General features: G+C 40.6%; 1 protein-coding gene across 2 annotated transcripts in view; it reads left to right on the top strand.

Annotated features, from left to right (window-relative positions):
* Nucleotides 1–22,605, top strand: part of LOC109960248 (cGMP-inhibited 3',5'-cyclic phosphodiesterase A-like) — a 46,271-nt gene extending 23,666 nt beyond the window's left edge. The window contains exons 2-15 of one of the 2 annotated variants that reach the window (XM_020600203.1): nucleotides 6,856–7,098; nucleotides 11,241–11,386; nucleotides 11,474–11,589; nucleotides 11,716–11,950; nucleotides 12,238–12,314; nucleotides 13,657–13,853; nucleotides 13,973–14,110; nucleotides 14,444–14,555; nucleotides 16,233–16,340; nucleotides 16,843–17,042; nucleotides 17,570–17,773; nucleotides 17,994–18,155; nucleotides 19,837–20,098; nucleotides 21,324–22,605. In XM_020600203.1, coding sequence (XP_020455859.1) covers nucleotides 6,856–7,098; nucleotides 11,241–11,386; nucleotides 11,474–11,589; nucleotides 11,716–11,950; nucleotides 12,238–12,314; nucleotides 13,657–13,853; nucleotides 13,973–14,110; nucleotides 14,444–14,555; nucleotides 16,233–16,340; nucleotides 16,843–17,042; nucleotides 17,570–17,773; nucleotides 17,994–18,155; nucleotides 19,837–20,098; nucleotides 21,324–21,628 — 2,505 coding nt within the window. In that variant the 3' untranslated portion in view covers nucleotides 21,629–22,605. The remainder of the gene's footprint in view (nucleotides 1–6,855; nucleotides 7,099–11,240; nucleotides 11,387–11,473; nucleotides 11,590–11,715; nucleotides 11,951–12,237; nucleotides 12,315–13,656; nucleotides 13,854–13,972; nucleotides 14,111–14,443; nucleotides 14,556–16,232; nucleotides 16,341–16,842; nucleotides 17,043–17,569; nucleotides 17,774–17,993; nucleotides 18,156–19,836; nucleotides 20,099–21,323) is intronic. The other variant, XM_020600204.1, reaches the window with a different exon arrangement.
* The last annotated feature ends 3,220 nt before the right edge of the window (nucleotides 22,606–25,825 follow it).

Here is a 25,825-nt window from a genome sequence, read left to right as displayed (position 1 = left end):
GGGGGTCGTCCTCATGCATCATGCAATGTCGTCCATTTGTATTAGAGATTTTAATCTAAAGTTCAGGAGCAGGGCACACCCAAAGTACACACCCCTTCCTCCTCCTATCATATTTAAATCACCAAAAAAGCCTTACTTCCACTTTGCTTTTCCTAACTTACCCTCCCTCCCCTTTTTTCTGCATCTGTCTCCCCTTCCATGCAGGGGGTCCGCTGTTATCCTAGAGCGCTGCGAATCTCTGAAGACTTCTCTTTCAAACTGCAGTTCATCTAAGTTACAGCAAGCACCATCCTCCTTCATACACTGAGGGCAAGCCTCAGCTAGTGAATGATGTGATTTTTCTACCATTATCTGGAACACAGATTTTGTCTCTTGCAGTTGTCCTCCTTAGTTCAGTTTCTCTCACTTGCACAGCACTTGTTCAATCTTCTGTTTCCCAACAACTAACTTCAATACTTATTTAGCTGCAGTTTTTTATTCTAGCAACAAAATGCAGCAGAGTAGGACATTCTGTTGACACAAACTGAGATGCATTACTTTTCAAATGATGCTCTGCTGTCGGGTGTGATTGCTAATGTGAAGCCCTCTCTATGCACATGACATAATTAAAATGCTTCAACACAGCACTCAGTCTGATCGGGTGAGGGGTGCAGGGGGGCTGTATGTAGCCCTCCAGCATTAAGAATGGCCTTTCTCTTTATCCGCAGCTTCTGTTCTTCTTTTATTTTTAGATGAGCTGATGAAGACAGCAGAAGTGATCAAGTAGTACTATACGGTGTCACAGGGTAGACAGAAGTAGCTTCTGTTTTTATGCTTCTGTCTCAAGATTGTGTGCCAGCCAAAATGGACTACAAGAGAGTTCTGAGCAGATTTCAGGTCAGTGTAGCCCAAAGGGAAAGGGGAGGATGAATGTGTGTTTTGTTGGCAAAGTTTTCCTCAGCATATTGTAGCAGAATAGCACTTGATTGATTTTTGTTGTTGTAACTGAACTTTTTATCAGCTAAGGCTCCTGCACTCCAAAGCCTTCTTCTCCTATGCCTTTGCCTATATCTAAAATGCTTTAAATTAAGTAACTATGCCAACAAAACACCCAACATATTTCACTTGCTATTTTTAGCTGGATGATCATCTTTTAATTCCACCTGCTAGATGTCAGTCACCAGTATTAGCTATTTTTATCCAAACTTTTTTTTTTACATTAAATGCTATAATTACAACAAATGACAACATTTTTGGTCATAGATGGACACTTTTCAATTTTTTCCACAAGTCATGGTCCAAATGGCTAAAATAATGAACTGCAAGCTGTTGAAAACATCAACACTTCCACATAACTGTCAGTCAGTTGATTCAGTGTTAAAATAAAAACATTACATATTGTATCAATTGGCTCCGCGGTCCTGCAACAGTGGGGGTGAAGCCCTCTGAATGGCACAGAGGCATTACAAGTGGTAAGACTATGGGAGCGAGTTCGTAAATCAAATAAAACAGCAAAACAATATGTGCAGTACAACATACCATGTGGAAAAATACTGCTGATGATCTTGGATTAGGGTTCACCGTCATTAATATAAGGACATCCTTGTGTCTTTTGTTACTGGAAACTGTTGCTGCTTAGATGAAGTTACTTTTTCATGTTATTTCAGTAAAATGGTGGTCGTCCAGACTAACATTTTGTTTCTCACAGTATTGTTGGTAAATATTTTTTGTGCATCCAAAGAAGGGAATGCAGCAAAAGCTTAAAAACAGCTGGGTCAGCTTTTTATTAATTTCCAGCTGGTGGACCTGTCACCTTAGTTTTATTTCTCTTTTTATTGCCACATGGTTTGGATTACATCTTATTCTCAGTGGATTAAGTGTACCGAATTTTTCTGCCTTGGTGCAGGCGATGGCTGCATTATGATTTTGGGTTGTCGTCCGTACAGCCCATTCTTGTGAACACGATATCTCAGGAACGCCTCAAGAGAATTTCTTCAAATTTGGCACCAGTATCCACTTGAACTCAAGCATGAACTGATTAGATTTTGGTTGTCCAAGCTCAAAGTCAGTGACATCACATCTGTCCCATTCCTGTGAATTTGACTGGTTGGTGTAGGCATACAACCACCAAGAGGTGATCTTTAAATTCTTATACGCTGTGAAACACAAGACGTTGCTTGTCGAACAGGTCACTTGTTCCCATCTCCACTAATTTGGGTGAGGCGCATTATTTTAACTCTCATAAGCATGCAAAGTAAACATGAATCATTGAGAAGAAACATCACAAAAATTCATCCATCCATCCATCCATCCATCCATTTTCTTCCGCTTATCCGGGGCCGGGTCACAAAAATTCAAGTCCATTCAAATACATTTATAGGAAAAGGTCACCAGTTAATATTTTTAAGGTTTGAATTTTCTCACCAAGGATCCCAGAGTTTAGAAGTTAGCATGATTCTTTCAACAAACACCTGTTTTTATACTACAGTGTAGTCACCACCAGATTTAATATTTAAATCATCCATACTTTTCTCCACACTGGACAGCCATTGCAGCTCCATTGTTAGCCAGCAACAAACCTACCATCTTAATAGACTTTTAATGAATCAATATATACCCGAGTTTCCTGACGTAGAAAGCCCTGTGCTGATAGTACACATTACTTGCTTCTCGGTTGTCATGAATCACCTCCTATCACAGGAAACACTTGACAAGTAATGGGCATAAGATAACTGAGCCCCGAACATGGTCCATACACAAGTCACTTTGATCTTTGTCCCAGTGTATCCTAGCAACCAGATATTTTCAATATAACTGATTTCTGTGTACTACAGGTCTTCTCATCACCAAAACCACTGGTGAACATTTACAGTTGGCAGATGGCAGAGGCAGGGGCGGGTGAGGGGACAAGAGGGAGGTTCATGAAACAGCAGAGAGGAGGAGAGGAGGAGAGCTGAGGAAAGGAGAGGGTGAGGAAGCGTTTGTGGGTTACATAGTTGAAATCAGCTGCTTAGTGACATTTGAACTAGGGTCAGAGGAAGGAAGGAGAGCCTAAAGCTGTGATATCATCTGTAAGAATATAGATAGCAAGATTGGGATAAAGTGGTTGTGTTCAAGCTGAATGATGCAAAGGAGGCACTCAGTGGGTTTCATGGGACGCCATCAGGACAATGCACATCGTCCTAAACAGGTTCAGTACTGGTTAATTCTCTCCCTTTCAGTCTAGGTTATGCTGTTGTATGTGCACTTTGTGTGTGTGGGTGAGTGTGTGTGCGGATCTGTGTGCAGAAAAAGGAAAGCCATTTAATCAGTAATGATGAGATGGTTTAAATAGGACATCTTGAAGCAATGTCTAAATTAAGCTTCTTGATATGGCCTACTTTTTAAGTCAACTATGCAAGAGAGAGACTGGTGTTCCTAAGTAAGAGAGTGAAGCCACTGCTGAGCAATTCAGTGCTGCTATTGTTCTTAGATGGATGATGAGCAGCATGTGGTGTAAGGGCGTATGTGGCTTTATATCTTTTTGTTATCACAGGACAACACCTATGGTCTGCATGTTTTCAGTATCTTCAACTCAAAGTTAATAAACAACTGCATCAATATCTATTGATTCAGCATCATGCTTTACACATTATATATATGAGAGACAGGTAAACTTATTGCAGCCAAGTGTCGTCATCTTGACTGGTTCAGAAAACTCAACTAATACATCTCAGCTAGCTTGTGTACCTTCCAAAGCACATACTGTACTTAGCTAGTCATCATTAGTAAATCAATAGATACATTTGTTACAGATTAATACCCTCGCAATGACACTCTGTCTCTGCAGTCCTGCAACCGTTTGCAGTTCTGCAATCATCCTTCTGTAACTAGAACATGAACTTGGCCTCTGGCATGGTTAGTTGGCTACTATTGCCTCAGAATTAATCCTTAACCCTGACAGTAGTAGTAGTACAGAAACAATTGGTACCACCTAACTGTAGTGCTCTATTTATAGTTGTTGTAGATTACACTGTTCTCTTTTTCACTTGACTGGCCACGGCCTGCCTTTGTACTCAGCTCCTCACGTGCTCTCTGTCTGTCACTCTTTTGCTCCCACTCCATCTCTGTCTCCCTTTATCTTTTTATCTCCCTCTCTCTCTGCTCTTGCCATCTGCCTTTATCCCTGATCTGGCTACATATCTCCTAACTGCCTCTCAGTAGAGAGTTATGGGATGGGGTAGAGAAGAGAACTGGAGCTGGAGCTTGGTCATAATGTATTAACACACATACAGCTGTGCTTGAGAGGAATCTGTATTATTCAAAATTACTGAAATTAAAATGTATGTTATCTCAAACTCCAAGTCAGGTTACCTGTTTTTGTACATGTGCAGACAAGAGTTACTTTTTCAAGTTTCACGCATTAGGCTGCCTTTTAAGTGACCAAGGATCAAGGTGATTATTACAAACCGAAAAATAACTAAGGGAAATTTCCACTGGTGAAGGATTTAGTTCAGTGGTAGTTCCCTGTGGTTACCAAAATGGCAATATAACGCAATGCAATACAATGCAGTTTCAGCTGTTTTGTGGACACTGAGTCAGCAGACTCAGTTCTATAATAATACATCATTCACCCCAGTGTGATGAATTGTAAATGTATAAATCAATCCAAAAGCTCTTCTACAACATGTTTATATATGTGTACTGTATATATTTAAACAGTAAATAGGTTGCCTCTTTTTCACTTTACTATTTGATTGCACATATTTTCCTATTTTGAAAGTATACATTTTCATTTTTCTTTTATATTTTTTATTTTCTTGTTGCCTTAGAACACACACTGAGAGCCTCTCTACCAAAGCCAGATTTCTTGTGTGTTTAAACATACTTGGCCAGTAAAACTGATTCTGATTCTGATTTTGTTATTTCTGTTAAGCTTTTGTCATTTTGTCCACCACCTGTATCCGTTTGAGTGACAAACCCTACTATAAATAGATATTAGTTTACATTTTAACATTGACCTCGTGCAGCCCAGCAATCCAATACACAGATGTTCTTTAATTTATCTGTGCACATTGTCACAGACCACTCTTTAAGATTGTCTTCTGTTGCAGTGTGCTGTATTTGTCAAGGGATTGTGACCCATCTTTTTGTGCACAGCGTGTACAGTATTAACCTGAAGGCCTGACAGGTTGATCTCAAAGGGCAGTTCTGGCACATCTGCATGTCCATGTGCACACTGTTGATTTGCTCATTGCGTATCGTTCTGCCTACTTTCTTCAGTGGGCCTTTATGCTGAGAGGGATTGATAACCTTCTTCTTTGCCTAGTTTCTCCACTGTGTCTCTACCAGAACAGTGCTCTGTAGCGCTCCATGAGTTCAAATGCTTTTGTATGTTGCACTGTGTACACACACCTACTGTACACTTCCAACAGACATTCACTCTTCCAGGAACATGCAAAACATGAGTTTTTTTAAACTCTAAATGCTAAAAAAAGTATCTAAAGTTAAGTATCAGTATTCTAACAGAGAAAAGTGCCCTAAAAACAGCCGCAACACACACACACACACACACACACACACACATTAATGCTCCTCCCTATCTCACGCTCTCCCTGACATTAGCTGAACAGAGTACATTACTCCGAGGTAATGGGTAAATGTCACAATAGCGGGATGTCATAAAGCTCTGGAGTGGTCTAATGGGTTTTGTTCAGGTTGAGGTGACACATGCACACTCGCACATGCACACATACAGACACATGCACTTCCAGGAAACTATCTTCCTATGTGCTTGATGCATTTACTAATCACATCACAGCCACGAGCTCTGACATGTTTGAGGAGTTAATACAATCAGTTTAAAGAAGTAAATTATGACAATCTGTCACACTGTTTGAACACAGAGTGGTTCTGCTCTTGTTACCCCCAGTCACCCTTTTTTTTTGAGTGTGCTCTGCTGCAGACAAATATGTGAGCTGGAGAAAAAGTGATAGCTTGAGTTAACTGAATTAAGCACAATAGAAAAAGGTGTACACATACTTCCAGCCTCGGGATATGTTTGTAAAACCCACTGAATAAAATCACAACCAAAGTGAAAAAGTTTGGCAAAAGCAGAGGTCGCTCCCAGTCGCTAAGCCCACAGAGCCTCAGGCAGTTGAGAGAGCGAAGGCTTATGAATGGAGTGATCAAGTGAACTCATTACCTTTGTGTTTCCACAGTCAAGGAGAGAAGGATGCAGGAGAGCAAAAGTGGAAGCAGTAAAACAACAGAACCTTTTTATTTTTCTTTAGCAGCATTTTAATTTTTGGTTTTGATTTGCTTCCTTCAAGGGGTTAAGAGTAGCAACAGATGCATGATAAGGAGATAGAGAAGAGACTGATTCAAATAACTGATTTATTCTTTAATATACTTTTCTATCTATGGCTTTCTCTGATTTTTTTTGATAACTATATTCTTTACATACACATCAAGACCAGCACTGGTCCAAGAGATCCTAAAATGTTTGTTGAAATGAAAGTTGAACAGTTTCTCTAGTGTTACCAGGACTGTGGTATTGTTTGAACACTAGGATCAACAAGCAAACAATATCAGGCATTGATCAGGGAAATCCAATGTTACAGGTTTCAAATGTGTCAGACCTATGCATGATAGTCTGCTACTACCAGCTGTAAGATGTTTAATTTTGTATAAAGACAGATGAACACACACAATGTCTCCAATATGTCCTCCTCTTCCTCAGGCATAGTGATAAAGATGCTTTGTGTGTTAGTATGGTGTGGTGTGACGTTTGTTCACTGCATCATCATTGCATTACAGCAGAAATGACGAACAGCCGATGAATGATTATCCTGTCCTCTATCTCTTTCTCTCCTTTCCTCTCATCTTCTCTCCTAGTCTTCGGGCACCAGTGTGATAGTGGACATTGCGGTGATGGGTGAGGCCCATGGTTTGATCACAGACCTGCTGGCAGACCCCTCACTGCCCCCTAACACCTGCACCTCTCTGAAGGCTGTCAGCAACCTCCTCAGCACCCAGATTAATCTGCAGCCACTCCACCGGCCTCGCATCCCTGCGGACACTCACACTTGCTCGGACTCTGAAACGGGGCCAGAGAAAGAGAGACTGGCCATTCCAAAGGTAAATGTTTGTCTTTCTTAAAAAGCGTTTTTGTGATATAATATGTAGTGGATGAACCACCAGGGCTAAGGAAGTTAACTGGAAACAACTAACAGAAAGCACTGACTGGTGACTGGACTGCCCAGACTGAGTGTGAAGCCAAGACTCACTTACTGTGATCGTGCTCAAACACAGCTATAGTTTGTATAACAAAGCAGATTAATACATACAGGAAAATCAACATCTCATTGGTCCCCATACTGAGGCGTGGGTCATCCACTGGATTCCTAAATAAATTCGAGGGGTCATACGATGAATAAAACATAACAACAGCAACAAAAATTCAATGTTCAGGATTTTTTTGCTTCAAGCTATTATGTTTAAATAAAAAAATTATATATGTTATAAATCACATTTTTATAAATGTGCTGATTTTGGTCTTGTCATAACTGAAAGCAGATCCAGGCATCGCTTCAGATGACAGTTCAAAGGAAAGGATGCCTCATTTCTCTAAAAACATTTTTTCTTGTTTCCTCACTGCTTGCATCTTTTCCTTGCATCTCCCCTGGCTTTTGCAGTGGGAGAGAAATATCTAAGGAAAAGACACAAGGATAAGGAGACGTACCATATTTTCTTATTCCACACATTCTTTTTTCTTTCAAAACCTGGCACCTACATTACCCATAATGTGGCTCATCTGCAGGCAGTTCTGATGGGAATTCAGTTGTGTTGTGCCCGTACCAGCTAATGTATCATCTAGCATTAAGCAGAGAGGAGGGAGCAGGCTACAGAAGTCTGGTGAGCTCCCTCCTTTGTAACTCTGCAGATTTTTTCCATTTTCCATCTTGTAGTCTTCAGCCTCAACCCCAATCAGTGCAACTAATCAGACTTTGTGCAGGCAGGCAAAAGGATTTTTACAACCTTTTCCACATATGTATGCAGAACTTCTCAAGCCCTGCAAACAGACTTTGATGTGTTTGTGTAAAATTGTTGGAGTCTCCCTTTAGATTTATAGCATGTGTCCCTGTAGGGAGAAAATATCATAATCAGTAAAAGAAAATGTTTCTGTAGTTGTGAAGTTACCATAAGAGTGTTCACAGAAGTCAAGTCAGTTTTTATTGCTTCTATAGCTCAGTATCACAAACTTGTTGAAAGTTATGGTGTACAGATGAGGTTTAGGCTGTCTGATATCAGCAGAGAGGTTATCCCAGACTTCTTTTTAACTGTGGGACAGACAGGAGCCCTGCATTCTGGGGGTGGAGAGCACAGGACGGAAGGTCTAAGGAAGTCAGACAGATATGAAGGGGCGCGTTCTTTGAGGATTTTGTATGTAAGCAAAACCAGCTGCATCAGCTGCTGTTTGGTTTATTTTTATTGTAGGCTGCAGAACAAATCACATGTGTACTGTGAGCCCAGGTGTGCCTCTTCCTCAATGCATCACCCCAGTGGCATAGTCTGGGCCTCTAATATGGCTTAACAATGACGCACAGGGCTTTTCAATGTTTTACAAGGCCAGTACTTCCAAGTGTATGCAGGCACTTCAGAGAGCAAGGAAACTAAATAAAGTGTGTGATGCAATGGAGGACAGCCAACTAGGAAAGTGACTAACACTGCCTGAGTGTACTCAAATGCCAACCCCTGTAGGTGGAAGTCAGTGAGATGCTCACTGGAAATTTGTATTTGCATGTGGCTGTGGATTAAAGTTGGTGTTTCAGATCACTTGTGTTGCCCTGTTTCATGACCGAACAAAGATCAGAAACAGCAGTTAAGGTAGGACCATTTCGTACTCAGGTTTGAACTCAGTTTAATTGGACAGCAAAACACTTTGTTTCATTTCTTGTTAAAAGCTTGGGAACTATTTGTAACTTTTGCTTGTAGTTCCTGTTGGCAGTTTGTTGGCTGTTTCACTTGGCTATTCATAGTCTATAGTGTTGTTTATAGCAGCTTCCAAACATAGAACTACCCAGGGGCATTGCTAGACATAAAGCATCCCCCCCCCCATTACTCAAGTCAATTTTTTGTAACTCATAAGGCCACATAACATATCGATGCTCCAATTGGTGGAAGGTGGTGACACACCTGTCTCCATAGACCTATGGGGCAACCTTCCCGTCCCTAGTGCCCCAGCACGTGCCCTAGTAAAAGGGGTCCAACGATGCCTACGGACCTACCTTTTGGTGCACATATAATATTTGTCTTTTTGTTACCTCATATGACTGCCACTTATTTTTCAATGCACACCATGTTATTACAAGAGTTCTTAAGCCATTATTTTCTATTTTCTATTCATGTCACTATATAATGGAAGACTTAGGTAACAGGCATCAATCCATCATGTCTACTTTTGTTTTTGTCAACTACATTAGTTGTATAATAATGCGGTGCAGATGTTTCAGATCTGCACTTGAAACTGCATCGGCACACAATAATAATATTCACAGCAGCACAAGAGGACATATTCACTGTGATAGATTACCCCCATGTGCCCTGTCTCTGTTTTACTCTTTCTCCTCCTCCTCTTTCATGCATTATTAGAGATCTTTGATTAGATTCCCTTCACTGGAAGAGTGAGATCATGTGTGCACGTGGATGGTAATGATGCTTCTTTGTATGTGTCTGGTTATCTGCCTGAGTAGACGAAGCTCAGATGTACTTCTTTTTTTCAACAGTTTGTGAAATTTGATCCTCTGCTGCCCTCTATATTCGTTTCTCACCCTGTGATCTGTGTGTGTTTGAGAGAGAGAGACTGAAAGAGAAATGCTTTAAAAAAATACACCAACTGTACAAAAATACAAGCTGACAAATAACTAGATTTAGCTCCTGGCTTTACAGCAAAATTTACAACACTGGATAGATTGGCACCACAGGGGAAACGAGCATGTCTCCGTTCAACTTATCATTCTGTCGCCCATATGCTTTTAAAAAAAGAGAATGAGCTGGGAGAAAAAATATGGCCTGTGTCTACTTTGATGTCTTTACTTTTCTGATGGTAGAGAAAAGGAGACAGAGTGCAACAGTGGCTCTGTAGAAACATATTTATTTGTGAGCCTGAGGCTGTATTTCCTACCACAGAGCAGAGTGTAGTGTCAGTTTTTCTCCCTCTGATGGCTCATTTTGTTGACAGTATGTTTCAGGTATTTAATCTCTGCAGAGTCCTTAGCACCTTGAGGGGTGTTAAAGTGACATGTGGATCGTTGATCTACCTGGTCATCATGTGTGCCTGGGTAGGGATGTCAAGACTGCATTATAAGTGGTGTCATAGAACACCTCCCCTGTTTAGTGATAGTTGCTCCAGTTTGATGTCAAACATCCGTCCTCTCTGGCCAGAATGCGAACATTGCTGTCTTCAGAGGGATGTCCCTTGTCCTTCAGATGCAGGTGGACAGCTGAGTCTTGTCCAGAGGAGTTGGTTCTCCTGTGTTGTGCCATGCTCTCGTTTTGTTTTTCCATTGTACAAGTCTTGCCATTAATCACTGCATTGAACTGCTTATAATACGGTGCTCTGCTTGCGTTTTGTCCTTAGGGTGAACCAGCCTCAGAGTGTTCCTGGGTTTGAAATGCACAGGGATGTAATGTTTGGTGTAGATCCTCCTGAGGTTTCAGATACTCCACCAACATACGGAATGACCATGTTGTGTTTTTTGTAATCCAAGCCTTTTGTCATTTTGATTACAGATGTCCAGACAGTGTTAGAGTTATTGTTACACATTATTATTAGAAGATTAAATTAGAGCAAACTTACATTAAATAATATTTAGAACAATTGGACGCTTGCAGGAGCAAGTATAGCAGTAGTATTATAAACATTATAGTGATAGAAATAAGAATCTAGTGACATTATCAACCTTTTACAAATAGTCACAATCTGAATAATATGACTCTTTATGAATAGAAAATATTACCAAGACCATACTGATACATGACATTATGATATTTATTTTAAAAAAGAAAGAGAGGGAATAAAAGAGTTGGTTTGATTTTAAGAACTGTTCACTTACTGTAAGACCTTTTAGTACATAAATGGTTTGAACTAAATATACTAAATAAAGATGATGTTTCTAACTGTCCAATAAGAAAAAACTATTAGTAGCTTTTCAGTGAAAATCCCAGTAATTTTTAGATGATCATATCTGCCTTCTGTGTTTTGTGTCTCCGCTTTGCAGCGTCTGAGGCGGAGTCTGCCCCCAGGTTTGCTGAGGAGAATTTCATCAACTTGGACCACAACGACCTCAGCCACGGGCCTCCCCACAATCGAGCCAGGCCCCGTCTGCCGAGACCGTTCTGCTAGCATCAAACACACCACAGATGGGTAATGTCACTTGTTCACTCCCTGGCTCTAAGATCTGTTAAGATTATTGTAATTTATTTATTTGACCATTTTCTCACGTTGAACCAGTGAATCATGGAACAATTCAGTGATGATGACCATCTCAAAGAGTCGCTCCATGTCTGCCTCCAGTGCTGCCTCTGTTGCCTCCAACCACCTCTACAGCAAGCCACTGGTCAGACCAGGTGTGTGTGTGTACAACTCTACTTCACGCACTGAGTAAAAGTTGAGTATGCTAAGTAAGGAACTGGAGTAAAATAGGTCTTTGTTTACAAAGACCTATTTTTTTAAAATTGGAAACTCTTTTTCAGGTTTACCCCCCTCCAACATATCAACTCTGGTCTGTCTGAGCCCGTCTCCTCCTGCCCAGGGCACACCTGTCTCCAGCCCGACGATAACGACGTGTTCAGTGCAGCTTCCCGAGCCACTCACAGAGCGGGCCCCTGGCTCTGTGGTCCCCAATAGTCAACACAGAGCCTTAACTCACAGCCAGAGCGCCCCGAGCTCTACCACCCCTCACTGGCGACCTCCATCGCTCTGCAGCAGGTAACATTCACCCAGTCACACACTGGATGACATCTTTAGCTGCAATCTGAAAAGCAGTTGTAAAAATGGAAAGCTTAACTTTACACATGTCGCAATAAGGTTTTGACAACCTCAGTGTCTGTATCTGCATATGTGTCTATTTATATGGCAATGAGGAAAATTATTCACTTCATTAGTCTTTACTGAGAGGACATGACTGAACATTTATCAGAGGAGACGGAACGAACAGGATGGACCAGAATTTATTTGCTGAATGTGCCTGTGTTTCTCTGCTCTGTTTGTATTAGCTGTGGCAGGCTGTTCAACAATCGACTACACCACGGGGTAGAATCTATCGACAAAAGAGACAGAATACCCCATCCAGGTAAACAGCAATGTACAGCACAGCCTGCAAGCTCTCAGCTTTTTTTTTTTTTTGTCTGTCCACTTCATCCCAAAAATACGATGAAAACAAAAATGCATATCACCATTTTTGAGGGTTTCCTGTTTTATAGAGTTCAGGGAAAGCAGTGGACTAGGAGAGAATTGGTCATAGGAGTGGTTCAGCAAGTATTCCACAAGACACAGTAACAACAGAAACACTGTGGAATCTCAGTGAAGAAAACAATATGTCACACTAGCCAAATGTATTTTTAAACCTTTATTTATTCAGAGTAGGATCACTGAGAGGCCACCTCTCTGATGCCATGTTAACATTCACTCACTTTCACATTCACACTTGGACTGTTTTCACTCATGAACTCTGGACTGTGACTGTGGAATCAGGTTTGGATTTTGTCCAGAGTTGCCCTTTCACACATGTAGCAGACAACAGGATGTAGTCTGTGTCAGACGTGTTCTCACCAACTGCAAATACTTCGTTTGGTTTATGTGTGGCGGGCGCACCCAGGTAGAGTGCTCAGGAGGCAAGGCAGGACATGACACGGTCACGTAGCCAGTTTATAATTTGATCATAAACAACCAAACCTCTTGTGTACCTTAAATTTGTCCGATGATTCTGATTTTGAAGTTCCTGAAATGTGTCGTGTCTCCAGTCAGATATTTTCACTGGCGTCAATTTTTTTTCACCATCAGATGTTTGTATTCCTATGGTTTCATGCCAGTCACATGATAGAACATCATCAACACGTCCACTAGTTCTGTATCAATACTCCGGACTATACACTGCTGTTTTCTCACATGGGCTCGCACCACTCCACTGTGGTGTGAATGATGCCATAGCTCCAGCTCACTCAGACCTTATGCTGACTTGGTTGTGGGGATCTGGCAGGGTAAATTCTACTTAAGGTCCACATCAACTGACTGAGACATTTGCATTCTCGTATACAACTCCTCCGGGTAATGTTTAGATGATTTCAGGGCTTTAGAAGCCGCCTGGTACAACCACAAACGGACCTGTGGCCATTAGAGCAGTTGGGGTTAAGGAACTTGTTCAAGCAGGCGCTGCTTTTTCACCTGTCCCACCCAAGTTTAAGGTTCAGGGAATGAACAAGCTTGTTTCTCTAACCTTTAGGTCACCACTGCCCCATTAAAGAACTGAACCTGATTCATAAATGAAGACTCTTCACCCAGCTTGGTTTCTAGATTGATATGTTGATTCACTCATACTGATCTTCTCCACAACTGCCCCCACTGTTGCTTTTTTACTAACTACCACCATGGGTAAATAAAATTGCACATTTCTAACATGTACAATGTTTCCCCAGATGAGCATGCAGTAGCTTCATCAGACTACGACAGCACCTATGACAGTACCTATGAGACCAATCACAGTGACAGCAGCGACTTTGCACAGAATGAAGAGGAGAGAGAAGGCGGCAAGAAGCCGCCTGAAGCAAGGGAAGGTTGCATGGAGTATTCGACAGAAGGCATTGTTCTTCTCCCACTCCTGCCATCACCAGAGGTAGGCAAACATTTGGTAATGGGAAGTAAGGTCGAGTTATCCACAGTATTATGTTATAATGTACACCAACCTCTCCACAGACAACAAGTATCCATACTGACCCCTCATTTTCCTGTCAGGACAAGCCAGTCTCAGCCCCAGAGTCCCTGGTGATGCCAGGCCTGGAGCCTCTGATGAGCCAACTCAACAACTGGAACTTTCCCATATTCAGTCTAGTGGAGAAGACCCATGGCAAAACAGGCTGCATCCTCAGTCAGGTAAGCACTAAATAGTGAGGAAATATAATGTCAATCAATACTGATTTAATTAAAAGGAACTTGGGTTATTAAGTAATTAGCATCTTAAGGCACTGCTGACTTTAACTGTCAGTGCAGGTAGCGGAAGGAGTGCATTTGAATGTTAAGCATGCAACAACAATAATTAGTTAGGACCCAGAAAACAGAAACTCGACAACTCTGGTGTGAGTGGCGTCGTATCTTAGTGTTAAAATGGATTTTGATTAAGTCGGAGTTTTTCTTATTAGGCATGACGATGTATCAAAACCTCTGCACGGACAATGGTGGTTATGTTTTCCGCATGTTATGTTCCAGGTTTCTTATAGGCTCTTTGAAGACACAGGTCTGTTTGAGACCTTCAGGATTCCTGTACAGGAATTCATGAACTACTTCCATGCTTTGGAGAATGGATACAGGGACATCCCTTGTGAGTAGAAGGTCCACATCTGTGATCAAAATGAAAAGTCAACATCCAGCATTACCTTTAACTGCCACAAGGTGGATGCAATGCTCACAAAATAAACCTTTGATCTACTTTCTGCTTCAGAAATGTGTTTATGGTTTGTGCTTGTTAAATGAGAAGACCTGGTTTTTCAGTTTTTTTTATTTTGGTAATGAGAGAATGTGGTAATATATGGCTTACACAGGTGTTTCTGTCAATTCATTTTGAAAATGTATTGACACTATGAGCTGACAGGTACCATAAGCTCATGTGAAATGCTTGTGTTTTTAAAGGAATGTGAATTACAGCATGTGTGTACGGTGACTGAAATACGAGCAATCACTAGTAGTCAGAGCATGTGAGTGGATTTTTTTTTTAAAAAGGAGGGAGCGTCGCCCTACATTCCGCTCCAATTTCACTCTGGTACCACTCGCACCATAAGCCTGAAGCATGCCCAGAATGGATCTTTGTCTTGCACAGTCATCCAACACTTGGTCATTGTGAGTTCAATAACGGAGTTCCTAAAGTATTTTAAAAGGGAAACTGAAAGGTTATAGAGATGTACTGTTTATTTTTATTTAATTAAGCCCATTGATTTGTTGAATTTTACATATGACATTTTGTGTTATATTCCTTGTTACATAGGCCTAACTCTGATTTGAAATTCTTTCTATTTGGAAAAAAGTAGTTGTTCTTTAGTTGTAAGGCTACTGTTTAAGCTAAAAGTGAAATACTGTACATGCAGATTTTTTCCCCTTTCTTGGAGAGAGTGGGTACAATTTGAGTGGAGCAGGGTCCAAACTGAGGTGATTGCTGAGCGGTAATGAGTAGAGCGTCCGGGTGCAGCTTTCAAACAGGTCTGTGAGCAAGGAGTGGAAATTCTCACTGCTCCACTCCACTCATATTCTCTGCTAGTAGTTGTGTTTTATTATACTACTTGTACATTTTAAATAAAATATTAATAGGCTGGTGCAGATACTTTTAGGTGAACGTTGTCTTCCATGGCCTACCACATTAACTTTTAGGACAAATTGGCTGTGCTCAGTGTGTTATTTTTGGATCGTATGTAGGATCCTTAGGCAAATCCACTGCCACTTTACCTCAGAGCTTTGTAGACACTATTTGAATATATTAATGTTAATATAATAACAGCTGATAATATCAACCCCTTTATAATTTAATCTTTATATGCTCTGCCAATTTTACATTTTGGTGTTGTGTTTGAAAAAGACCTTGAATGTTTGCATTGCAGCATCTTGAGGAGATGATCACGGACTATGAAGAGAAGTGTTTTCTACGTATTCCACTACTTTGTAAAAATTACAAAACTGGTCTCCTTCAAGCAGATAAGAATACAAGTAAAAGGTTTTTCATTATGTACATTTATTATAACTTATTGTATAGTCCTATGACAGACGCACAATAGGCAATGTTCTCTCATGTCTGAACATGAGCCAATAAATAACTTTTCCATTAAATAGGCCCATATTAAAAGGCTTCATCAATGTTACAGATTGCTCATCTCAAAGAGTCTTTTGTGTAAAAAATAATAACTTCACAGTACTGACACTTGGTCCAGCTGGGATTTCATCACAGTGGTGTGCAGTAACACAGTACTGCCCTCGACTGGTGTGAGTTAACGTTTTATTGTACTCTCCCCAGATCACAACCGGATCCATGCCACTGATGTGCTGCATGCTGTTTGGTACCTCACCACTCAGCCTGTGCCAGGTCTGCCCACCCTGCTGACTGCAAATGGGATACACACTGGTGAGGGCTTTTTAGTTTCTCATGACCAAACCTCCAGATCACCTTCCTTCCCATATCCTGGGCAGTTTAAATCTCTAATTTTGACTCTAGTGGCTGCATTTTGATTGGCTTTAGTGGTGTAAGTCATGGATGTATTTGTAGTAAATCCATCATTTGTGCACCTTTGTTTCTGCTTTATCTAAATTCACTCTTGTATGTATTTTTAGCAATGTTGCATGCACAGCTTGACAAGCTATCCTGGCACTCCCACTCTCATTTTCACTTTTCATGACTGAATTTAATTTATTTTCTCCCATGTTGCCGCCAGATATTGCAATTTATTAGTGACTCATTTTACAGTCAACAACATTCCTGTCATAGATACTGAAGTGGTGAAATGAGTGAAAATAATAATAATTCTGAATTGTTTAATAGCACATTAGGTTTTACCATAAGAAATAAGGTGGTGGCATTTCAGCAGAGAGCACCATCAATGGCTGGGGTCTGTTCTTTCTGCCCATAGATTCAGAGAACGGCATCACGCCTGGTGTCACAGGCTTCCTGGTGTCCAAGATGAACTCTGTGCTGGAGGAAGGCTACTGCTCCCTGGCTGGCCTTATCCCCGGCCTGGAGCTAATGGCCCTGTATGTAGCTGCCGCCATGCATGACTATGACCATCCTGGAAGAACCAATGCCTTTCTAGTAGCTACCAGTGCACCACAGGTAAATAAATGTAGGTGTGTTTCAGTGGTCAATAGAAAAGTGGCACAGGTTTCACAACAGACAAGGGCGGCTTCCAGTTGCAATTTCTTGTAATCAATCCAATAACTTTTTTAGTGAGATGAACCTCCAGCCATTATAGTCATTTGGCCATTTCATGTAAAATTGTTTTATTTATGTACAAAGCTAATATCTGACATCAAGACTCTGACTTTGCCAAGCTCCATCTATTATATGAATATATCTGTTGTGTTTTGCGAGGCACCGGCTGGCACCTCCAGTGACTCAGATTGTGCACTATCTAGTGAAATGAGATGGATACATATAAACTACATATAAACAGCAATGCTGCAGATAAATATTAGTCAACATGATAAGTTCTCAAATTTTTATGGCTTGATTTTTCTGTTTATGACACAATCATCATCAAAACAAAGCCATTACATAATAACTAAGGCCAAGTGAGCTCCTTTGGGTTTCTGATCTTACTACCATTAGTGTTCATTTCATTTTCTCCTCTTCCACTGTAGGCTCTTCTATACAACGACCGATCGGTCTTGGAAAACCACCATGCAGCTTCCGCTTGGAACCTTTTTTTGTCTCAACCTGAGTATAACTTCCTGGTTAACCTTGAACATGTAGAGTTCAAGCGCTTCCGCTTCCTAGTTATTGAAGCCATCCTGGCCACCGACCTCAAAAAGCACTTTGACTTTCTTGCAGAGTTTAATGCAAAGGTAAGCATTCACAAAAACTGTAGAAAAAGTGACCATCAGCCATCTGTAACTGTTGTGTTATTATTTCTTCTCGTGTTATATATTTGTGTTCTGTTCTTGTTTTAAAAACTGTCATCTCTTTTCAAATTGTCCTAACTCTAAGATGATAACCAATCCTCAGGGGATTTTTTTGCAATCCATAACTGTGTTTCCACAAACCTTCCCGTGCACATCTCACCAGGTGGGTGATGAAGGTGTGTCTGGCATTAACTGGACCAACGAAAACGACCGATTGCTTGTGTGCCAGATGTGCATCAAGCTGGCTGATGTCAGTGGACCACTGAAGTATAAGGAGCTGCACCTGCAGTGGACAGAGGGAATCGTCAACGAATTCTACGAACAGGTATGCTTATAAAAATGCCTGCTAAGCTAAGTAATCTTCACATGTAGCTTGTGTAGCTCCTGATTAGAGGGTTTTAGTTTCTTGCTCAAGCAGCCTTCATGTTTGTAACTGGATGTTTCCCATGAGCAAAAATAGAATGGCCAAAACACTACCAGCTCATGAATATGTAAGATACTGCTGTAGACTGAGCCTGGCAACAAATCCTCCTCTTAACAATGCTTCTGATTGGTCAGTTCATTTAGGGGCAAGCAAGTCGATAAAGATTAAATCTGATTACCCAGAAAGTAATGAATACTCGCCTAGCAACAACATGTTGTAACTAGAATGGCACCCCCTCTGAGACCTTTAAACTATAATTGAAGCCAGTGCAGATTTTTCTCAGTGGTATCCAAAATATTTATTCTTCTCAAAATTTTTACACAGTTGTAGAGGATTTACGGAAGTTTAATATCACAAGGCTTCTTTGACAATCATAAAACTCAACTTATTTTGTTTATTTAGTCCATTTTAATGATGTGAACTTGAGAATAAAGAATATCAGAACAATGTGTAACAGCTACAACCCTCCCGTCAGAGCTGTGGTGACTGCTGAGGCTACTGTCCTCCCTCTGACCTGTCTCTGATGCGTAGCGTTCTGCTACTCCTCTCAACCCTTCTGTTCAGTTCTCATAACAGCTTTGAAAATTGTGTGTCCTTTGAGCAGCAGCATTGGGGGTGGGAGAAGGGAGAGAGAGCAGGCAAGAGACGGAGGGTGAGAGTGTGTTTTCCCTCTTAAGAGGAATGATGAATGACCTAAATGTGTCATTTTTGATAGCACTCATTCACAGTCAGAGGAATATCACAGGGATGGAACTTGAGGCTGTCAGTGGCAACAGAGTCATTACAGATGCACACACACATTTGCATTTACATTATTCACTGCAATGCACCACTTTAATATAAAAACATTTGGAATTTCTGGTTGTGATAAACATTTCCTTCTCTCTCCCCACTCAAGCTCTTACTTATACACCTCTCACAAGAACCACTAGCGCAGTGACGTCATCCAGATTTATGGTTGCCATAGCAATTGCCCTTCTATCCTCCTTCTGAGTCACTTTGAAAAAGACCTGACATCAGAAAACAATAAGAGTTTCATATATTATATGAAGGTCCCAACACAAGCTGTTTAATATCAAACATTACATTATGCAACACAAACCACAACCACAACCTTTACTATCAAGAAATTGTCAAATAAACAGAGAAATCACAAATTAGAAATTCATTTATTTATATTCTGTTGAGAAAATCAATTCCCACTTGTGGAGGGTCACAGTGGAGTCAATCCCAGCCAACACTAGACAAGAAGAGGGCTACACCCTCCTGTCGTCTCATTTGCTCTGTGTTCAGTGAGTGAAAAGCTTTTGACACCAGAAAAGGTTTTAAAATGTTATAACTGGGCTGTAACATAAGCATAGAAGTCTGTATTTTATTCTCTACAAATTTTAAGACTGTTTGCAAAGCTTGAATTCAAATGTCAAATGAATTCTTAAGAGCTGATATTCAGGAGACTGAATAGATGGCAGGATTCAGTTCAAGCATGTAACTTCTTTTGTCCCGAGGCAATAAAAATATTGGACAGTGGAGAAAAGGTGTTCTCTATCCTGAATTGTGACTAGAAATGTTTGTACCTCTCTAGGGTGATGAAGAAGCCAGCCTGGGCCTTCCCATCAGCCCATTCATGGACCGCTCAGCTCCACAGCTCGCTAAGCTGCAAGAGTCTTTCATCACTCACATAGTGGGACCTTTGTGCTCCTCCTATGACTCTGCTGCTCTTATGCCGGGAGTCTGGGTTGACCCACCTGAGGGAGAGATGGAGCCAGAAGAGGCAAAGGAAGGACAAGATACAGAAGAGGAAGATATGGTAGATGAGGATGCATCAACAAATTCTGACACCTCCAGTATGTCAACCTTTTAACTGTTAATGTTGCAGATAGTATTTCAATCACTCTGCTGAGTTGTGTGTAGCCCCAGGGAGTATTTATTCAGTCTACATCACTTTGTTAAAACTGATCTTAATGCCCTGTTGCTGGTCAAGATTTTTAGTCTGAGGTATTCAGTGTTGTTTTGGGACTTGGTTGAGCCCATGTGAAGCCATATCTGCAAAGCCAAGTGCTGTTTCATCTCTGGTTTATTCACTATGTGCTCAAAAATTGCTTTGCAAAGTGGATGTGATGATGAAGTATTGTTTCTTAATTAAAGGATAAGGCCAGTCTTTTTGATATTAACAGTATTTTCAAAACCAAACTAAAAGTGACAATGAATTGCCTCTACTCTATTCCTGTCAGTGTGTCAGACCCGGATTAGCTTATTTGTCAGTGCCATACACTTCCATGTTGTTCAAAAATGATTATTAACACATCAGTGAAACACATCACTGCACTAGGTGACATATTTCTTCATTAGCAAACCCCAGGCCTGAGCGTGAGGAGCTAGCAGAATGTAAACAAAGCAGAGAGTTTGTGCAAGATGTCCCACATGCACAGTTGACTCGTGCTGTCTTCAGGAAATTATGGCCGCTTGGAGCCTTTGGGGCAACATAATCAGGTCTGGGGTTTTGTTATGAAAGAAGTGTCACCCAGTGCAGCAGTGTGTTTCCCTTGTGTGTTTTTTTTTTATTGATTTGAACAATAGTGGGGATCTATCACACAGACGAATAAGCTAATCCAGGACTGACAGCTGACAAACATTAACCATGACTTGAGGCACTTCATTGTTGGTTTTAGTCTTTCTATGGGAATTTCTGAAAATACATGAAGTATTGATTTGTAAAAGACCACTGATGTCCACCTTATCATTATTTATAATGCGGCACACATGTAGAGTTAAAACTACTTTTCTCATGCTATGGTACTCAGTACATCCAAGTGATCAAACTATGCTTATTCCTTTTGTTGCAGAGAGTTAGAAGAGAAAATTGATGCCTTTCTCATAACCCTCCATGAAGCTAGAGCCAGGAGCTCATCAGCTTAAATTAGCATAAAGACTAGAAAATGGGAGGAAACAGCTAGTCTCTGCTCTTTGGCAAGAAAGCAAACAAGCATATTTCCCGAAATGTCAAACGATTCCTTTATTGTCATGCCTTTCCTCAGGAGTTTGTCAAACTGATGGCTTTGTGTCTGACAGGGAGGCAAGAAACCAAAAAGATGAGCAGGAGGAAAGTGTTTTGCCAGATCACACAACATCTTTTGGAAAACCATGAAATGTGGAAAAGGGTGATCGCTTCAGAGGCCCAGAAAGAGGATCTGAACTGCATCGGCAACCCAACTGATCAAATCACAGCCATTCACGAGGAAGAGGAGGACCAAGTAAGCAAAGAGGAGGAGTCGACCGACACCCTTGGAGAAAGGGATGAGATACTGGGCATAGAGGAAGAGGAAGTCTTTCCACAATCAGAGACTTCAGGGGAAAAAGAAGAGGAACCAGAGTGATGCTATGAACTCTGACCTCCTCATAAACTAGGAATCGTGTCCAAAACAGTTGTTTCTTTTCCAACTAAACTCTTCATATGGTAGCCAGCACATCACTTTGACACAACACTGTAGAAGATGTTTCGGGTAATATGTGCCTAACAAAAACAGGGTTTGAAGACAGGGTTGATGTTTCCCTAGTGATGGGAGATGATGTAGCATTTGTTTTAGCCTGGATCTGGTGCCATGCCCTCCCCCAGGCTGCCCTTCCTGCACTATGGGCCAAAACATGCTTACTGATCAACTCCACCAGTGAGTAACATACTGTCAAGAGCACCCCCACCTTTTGTTGCTCCCATGCATCAGAACAGTGTGGAGTCCCCAGTTGGATGAGGATGTGCAATAAGCCCCTTCTCCTTGAAGACAATGGGATGAAAGCCAGGAAAGAAGCTGTGTCCACTGAGTCTCAGCTGTGTGGATTTCAGGAGATGGAATAAAGTACATGAATGCAGACAACAACACCCAGACAAGCTTTACGGATACAGTCACACGCACAATGCTATGGTAGAAACACATTCCACATTCAGAACTGATAGGAAGGTTAACAAAAAACCCTGTTGCTCTAGGAGCTTTATTCTCAAGGGAAACATAAAACAATGTAAATCCTTAGTTACATTTTCTCCCTGTCTTTTTTTTACTCAACATTAGTCCAGCACACCTATACATTTCCAGGCCATACAACTCAGGAAGGCAGAAAGCTGTAGAGACAAAGAAACAAAAACTTGGAGTGTCCTTGTCCTAGTACTTGGCACGTTTTCTTTCTGAGCTGTTTGAGATGTCATTGATTTACTGATATGCCCAGAGGCACATGGTTCTCTAGTGCATCACAAAGGACCTGCAAGGGAAACAAGATTATTGATCACATTTTACTGTACATGTATTTAACAATAATTTCATTTTGTCTGCTCTTTCAGTGTTTGCATGTTCTCCCTGTGCCTGCGTGGGTTCTCTCCGGTTACTCCGGCTTCTTCCCTCAGTCCAAAGACATGCAGGTTGATTGGTGACTCTAAATTGTTCATGGGAGACTGTGTGGTTGTTGTCAGCCCTGTGAAAGACTGGCGACCTGTCCAGGGTGTACCCCACCTCTTGCCCAAAGTCAGCTGGGATTGGCTCCATCCCCTCTTGTGACCCTATTCAGGATAAGCGGTATAGATAATGGATGGATGCTCTTTCTGTACTCGTTGGTCCCTATAATACAACACAGTAGATCATACTGTACTTTTAATCACATTAAGACTAACTTAAAAGACATAGAACTATTTAATAAGGTAGTATGTTTTATTAAGGAAACAATATATGAAATGGTGTAATAATAATTAAAATATGATGTTAATATTATGTCAGGCAAAGCCAAATTTCGGATTAATGAGGTGCAAGATTCATCATCGCAAATGCTGCTATCTGTAATCGTCTTTGACACTATCAGGTTTTTTTTTTTACCTACACTGAGGAAATCAAAAATTTTGTACAACACAGATAAAAATGCACAGCTTTGACAAAAACTCAGTGAAGATGAGGTCTGTGTTCTGTAGAGTTTCGTTTTAAAGTAATATATTTGGCCAAAAGTGCGATCGATTCAAAAAAGTTCCATTTCAATCTGATCATAGGCCAAAGGACTCACCACACATCTGGATTTTATTGATAGTGTATTTCCCAACAGGTAGTAATGGAGTAAAAGCATGAACAAGGAGAAAGGGTTGTCTGAGCAGAAGTGGAAGAAGAAGAAGCCTTTTAACTTCACTGCTTGTGAAGGATCAGAAGGGTTTTTCACATTTCAACACATTCATCTTTATGGATGAGCCACTTTGATCAGACTCAAAATCACATGATGATCTATGTTGCCAAGACTGCAAAACATATCACAGGACTATGCAGTATAGTGTATTTGATCGAACACTGGAAGATGCAACAGTGGAACTTTGTGGATTAAGATCCAAAGATTTAGGGATGCTTTGTGTTTTCTCTGATTTGTAGTAAGCACTTTGCAGCAACATTGCAAAGTGATCAGGGGCTCATTTTAACTAAACTGAAAGATTTTCTTGGATTTTAATAGCACTTTTTATAGGAGCTGGCTAATGTTTAAGGCTGGCTCAGGAGGTGAGATGGACTTAGTGCAGTGGCACTAATTGTCAGAGGCATTTGGCATTATTTGGATCAGTAACACAGAGACAAAGACAAAAAACATCAACAACACGAAAACAGCAACTAAAAAAAGAGCACAAGATAAAAACCCAAACATCAACAATTTATTATTTACACCTTATGGATAAAAACTGACTAAGCTGTCTATTAAACAGGTTTGTTTACAGACACGACTGGAACTTGTCCTACTATAACCCATTTTCTCAACTCAGAGTTGTGCTAATGTTAACACCATATAAATCCTCAGCCATAGCCATTGCACTGTTATTAAAATGCCTATTGTGCAAAGGAGGACTGAAGTGTCCAATGTAATTCTCTTGACTGAATACTTACAAAAGGGTGCAGTAGATGAGCTTGATTTAAAAAAGGAAGTCTGTGCAAACTAAAGCCTGAGCTTACTACTTGTGTTACAGTTGAGAGCTTTTAAGTGGTGGTAAAGGTCTGATTTTATTTATGCTTGCTGTTATAGACAGTCAAAAAAGGAACATTTCTTTACAAACTGCACTCAGTTGGCAGTTTATTAAGTACACCAAGCTAAAACTAATGCACTCTAATACAACAGCCCTGCAGTAAATCCTCTTTCATGAAGGTGATAATGATCAGTTTTGTTGAAACTGTTTCAGAGAGGTGCTGATTCAACTATATGCTCATTTTGGAAGATATAGTTTGCATTGCTGTTGAATTGTACTGTCTTATACTGAAAGGTGTTTCTATTATTTTGTTCACACCATCATAACATTATCACTTTCATGAAGGATAATTTATTGCAGGACTGCATTTGTTTTAGCTAGGCAATTTATTGCAGGACTGCATTTGTTTTAACTAGGCATACCTAATAAACTGGCAACTGATTGTATAATGTACAATAATACATAAGTAAAAGCAAAATTAACTCCAGTGTTGAGGAAGGCAGCCCTGGACAAACTAGTCCATAATAAAGAGACCTAATGTTGCTTGGTAACAGAAAAAAGGAGAAGCCATGGTGATAGCTGACCCTTGAAAACAATGTGCTCCTCTCCTGCCAGTACAAGTGGCAGCAGTGTATGTGTGGCGTACACGTATGCAACAGCACACACTTGGATTCACAAATCCCCTCCTGGACCAGGTCTTCCAGTAGCCTCTCTTTGCATTGTCTAGTCATGATGAGTCAACATGTAGCAGTAAAAATAATCTGTAAACAGCAGCTGGTACATGGCGGTTTTAACAGATGTGGGTCTTGTAAGACTGGGGTCTTTCAGTTGAGCATTTATGAATCTCTGTACGGCAGCATAGCGTTCAAACTTCAGTTATACTAAAAATAATCAAGACTGTAAAAGGCTCAGCAAGCCTCCTGTAAACACATTTGTGCACACATAAAAGAGCTTGAGCTCCATCAGCTGTAAATACCCTACACACCCTACTGCATATCAGTGCTACACTTGCAATCTGATGTGCAATGAATTTTTTATTTTCTATCTCACACCTGTATCATCCCATGCGCTGAATGTTTTGGATCCTGCAGATCTTTTCACACTTCTTCCATTTATTTACATGAATCCTATGTGATCAGACAATTCAAAGCTCATTAGGGATCATGTCAATCAAAACAAGCACTTTCCTCCTCTGATCTCACCTCTCAGTCCCACCTAGGGCTGGGTATCATTCCAAAATTTTCAATTCCAGTACCAATACTGACACCTTGACTTGGACACTAGTTCCCAAACAATACTTTTTTGATACCAATTTTATAAAATCAGTTTTAACAAAAGAATATATACATACATTACACATTTTAGTACAGGCCATTAGTTTTATTTTTCAATTCCTTAGCATTTTTGTGCACTCAGAGCAGTTCCCTAGCATAAAACGTTTTGTTAACATTAACATCAATAACTAAAACTTTTTCGATGCTCAACATGTTTGGATATTAAAGTAATTTAGTTGATGCCATAAAAGTAATGAAGTTCGATAGCCAGCATTAGTCCCACCACACTAACTGTATACACTACAGGGCAGCAATCAAAGAGACTTAGTCAA

This window comes from Monopterus albus, unplaced genomic scaffold (genome assembly GCF_001952655.1).
Source record: "Monopterus albus unplaced genomic scaffold, M_albus_1.0 scaffold45.1, whole genome shotgun sequence".
Taxonomy (NCBI): Eukaryota; Metazoa; Chordata; class Actinopteri; order Synbranchiformes; family Synbranchidae; genus Monopterus; species Monopterus albus.
This window is presented reverse-complemented; position numbering and strand designations above follow the sequence as displayed.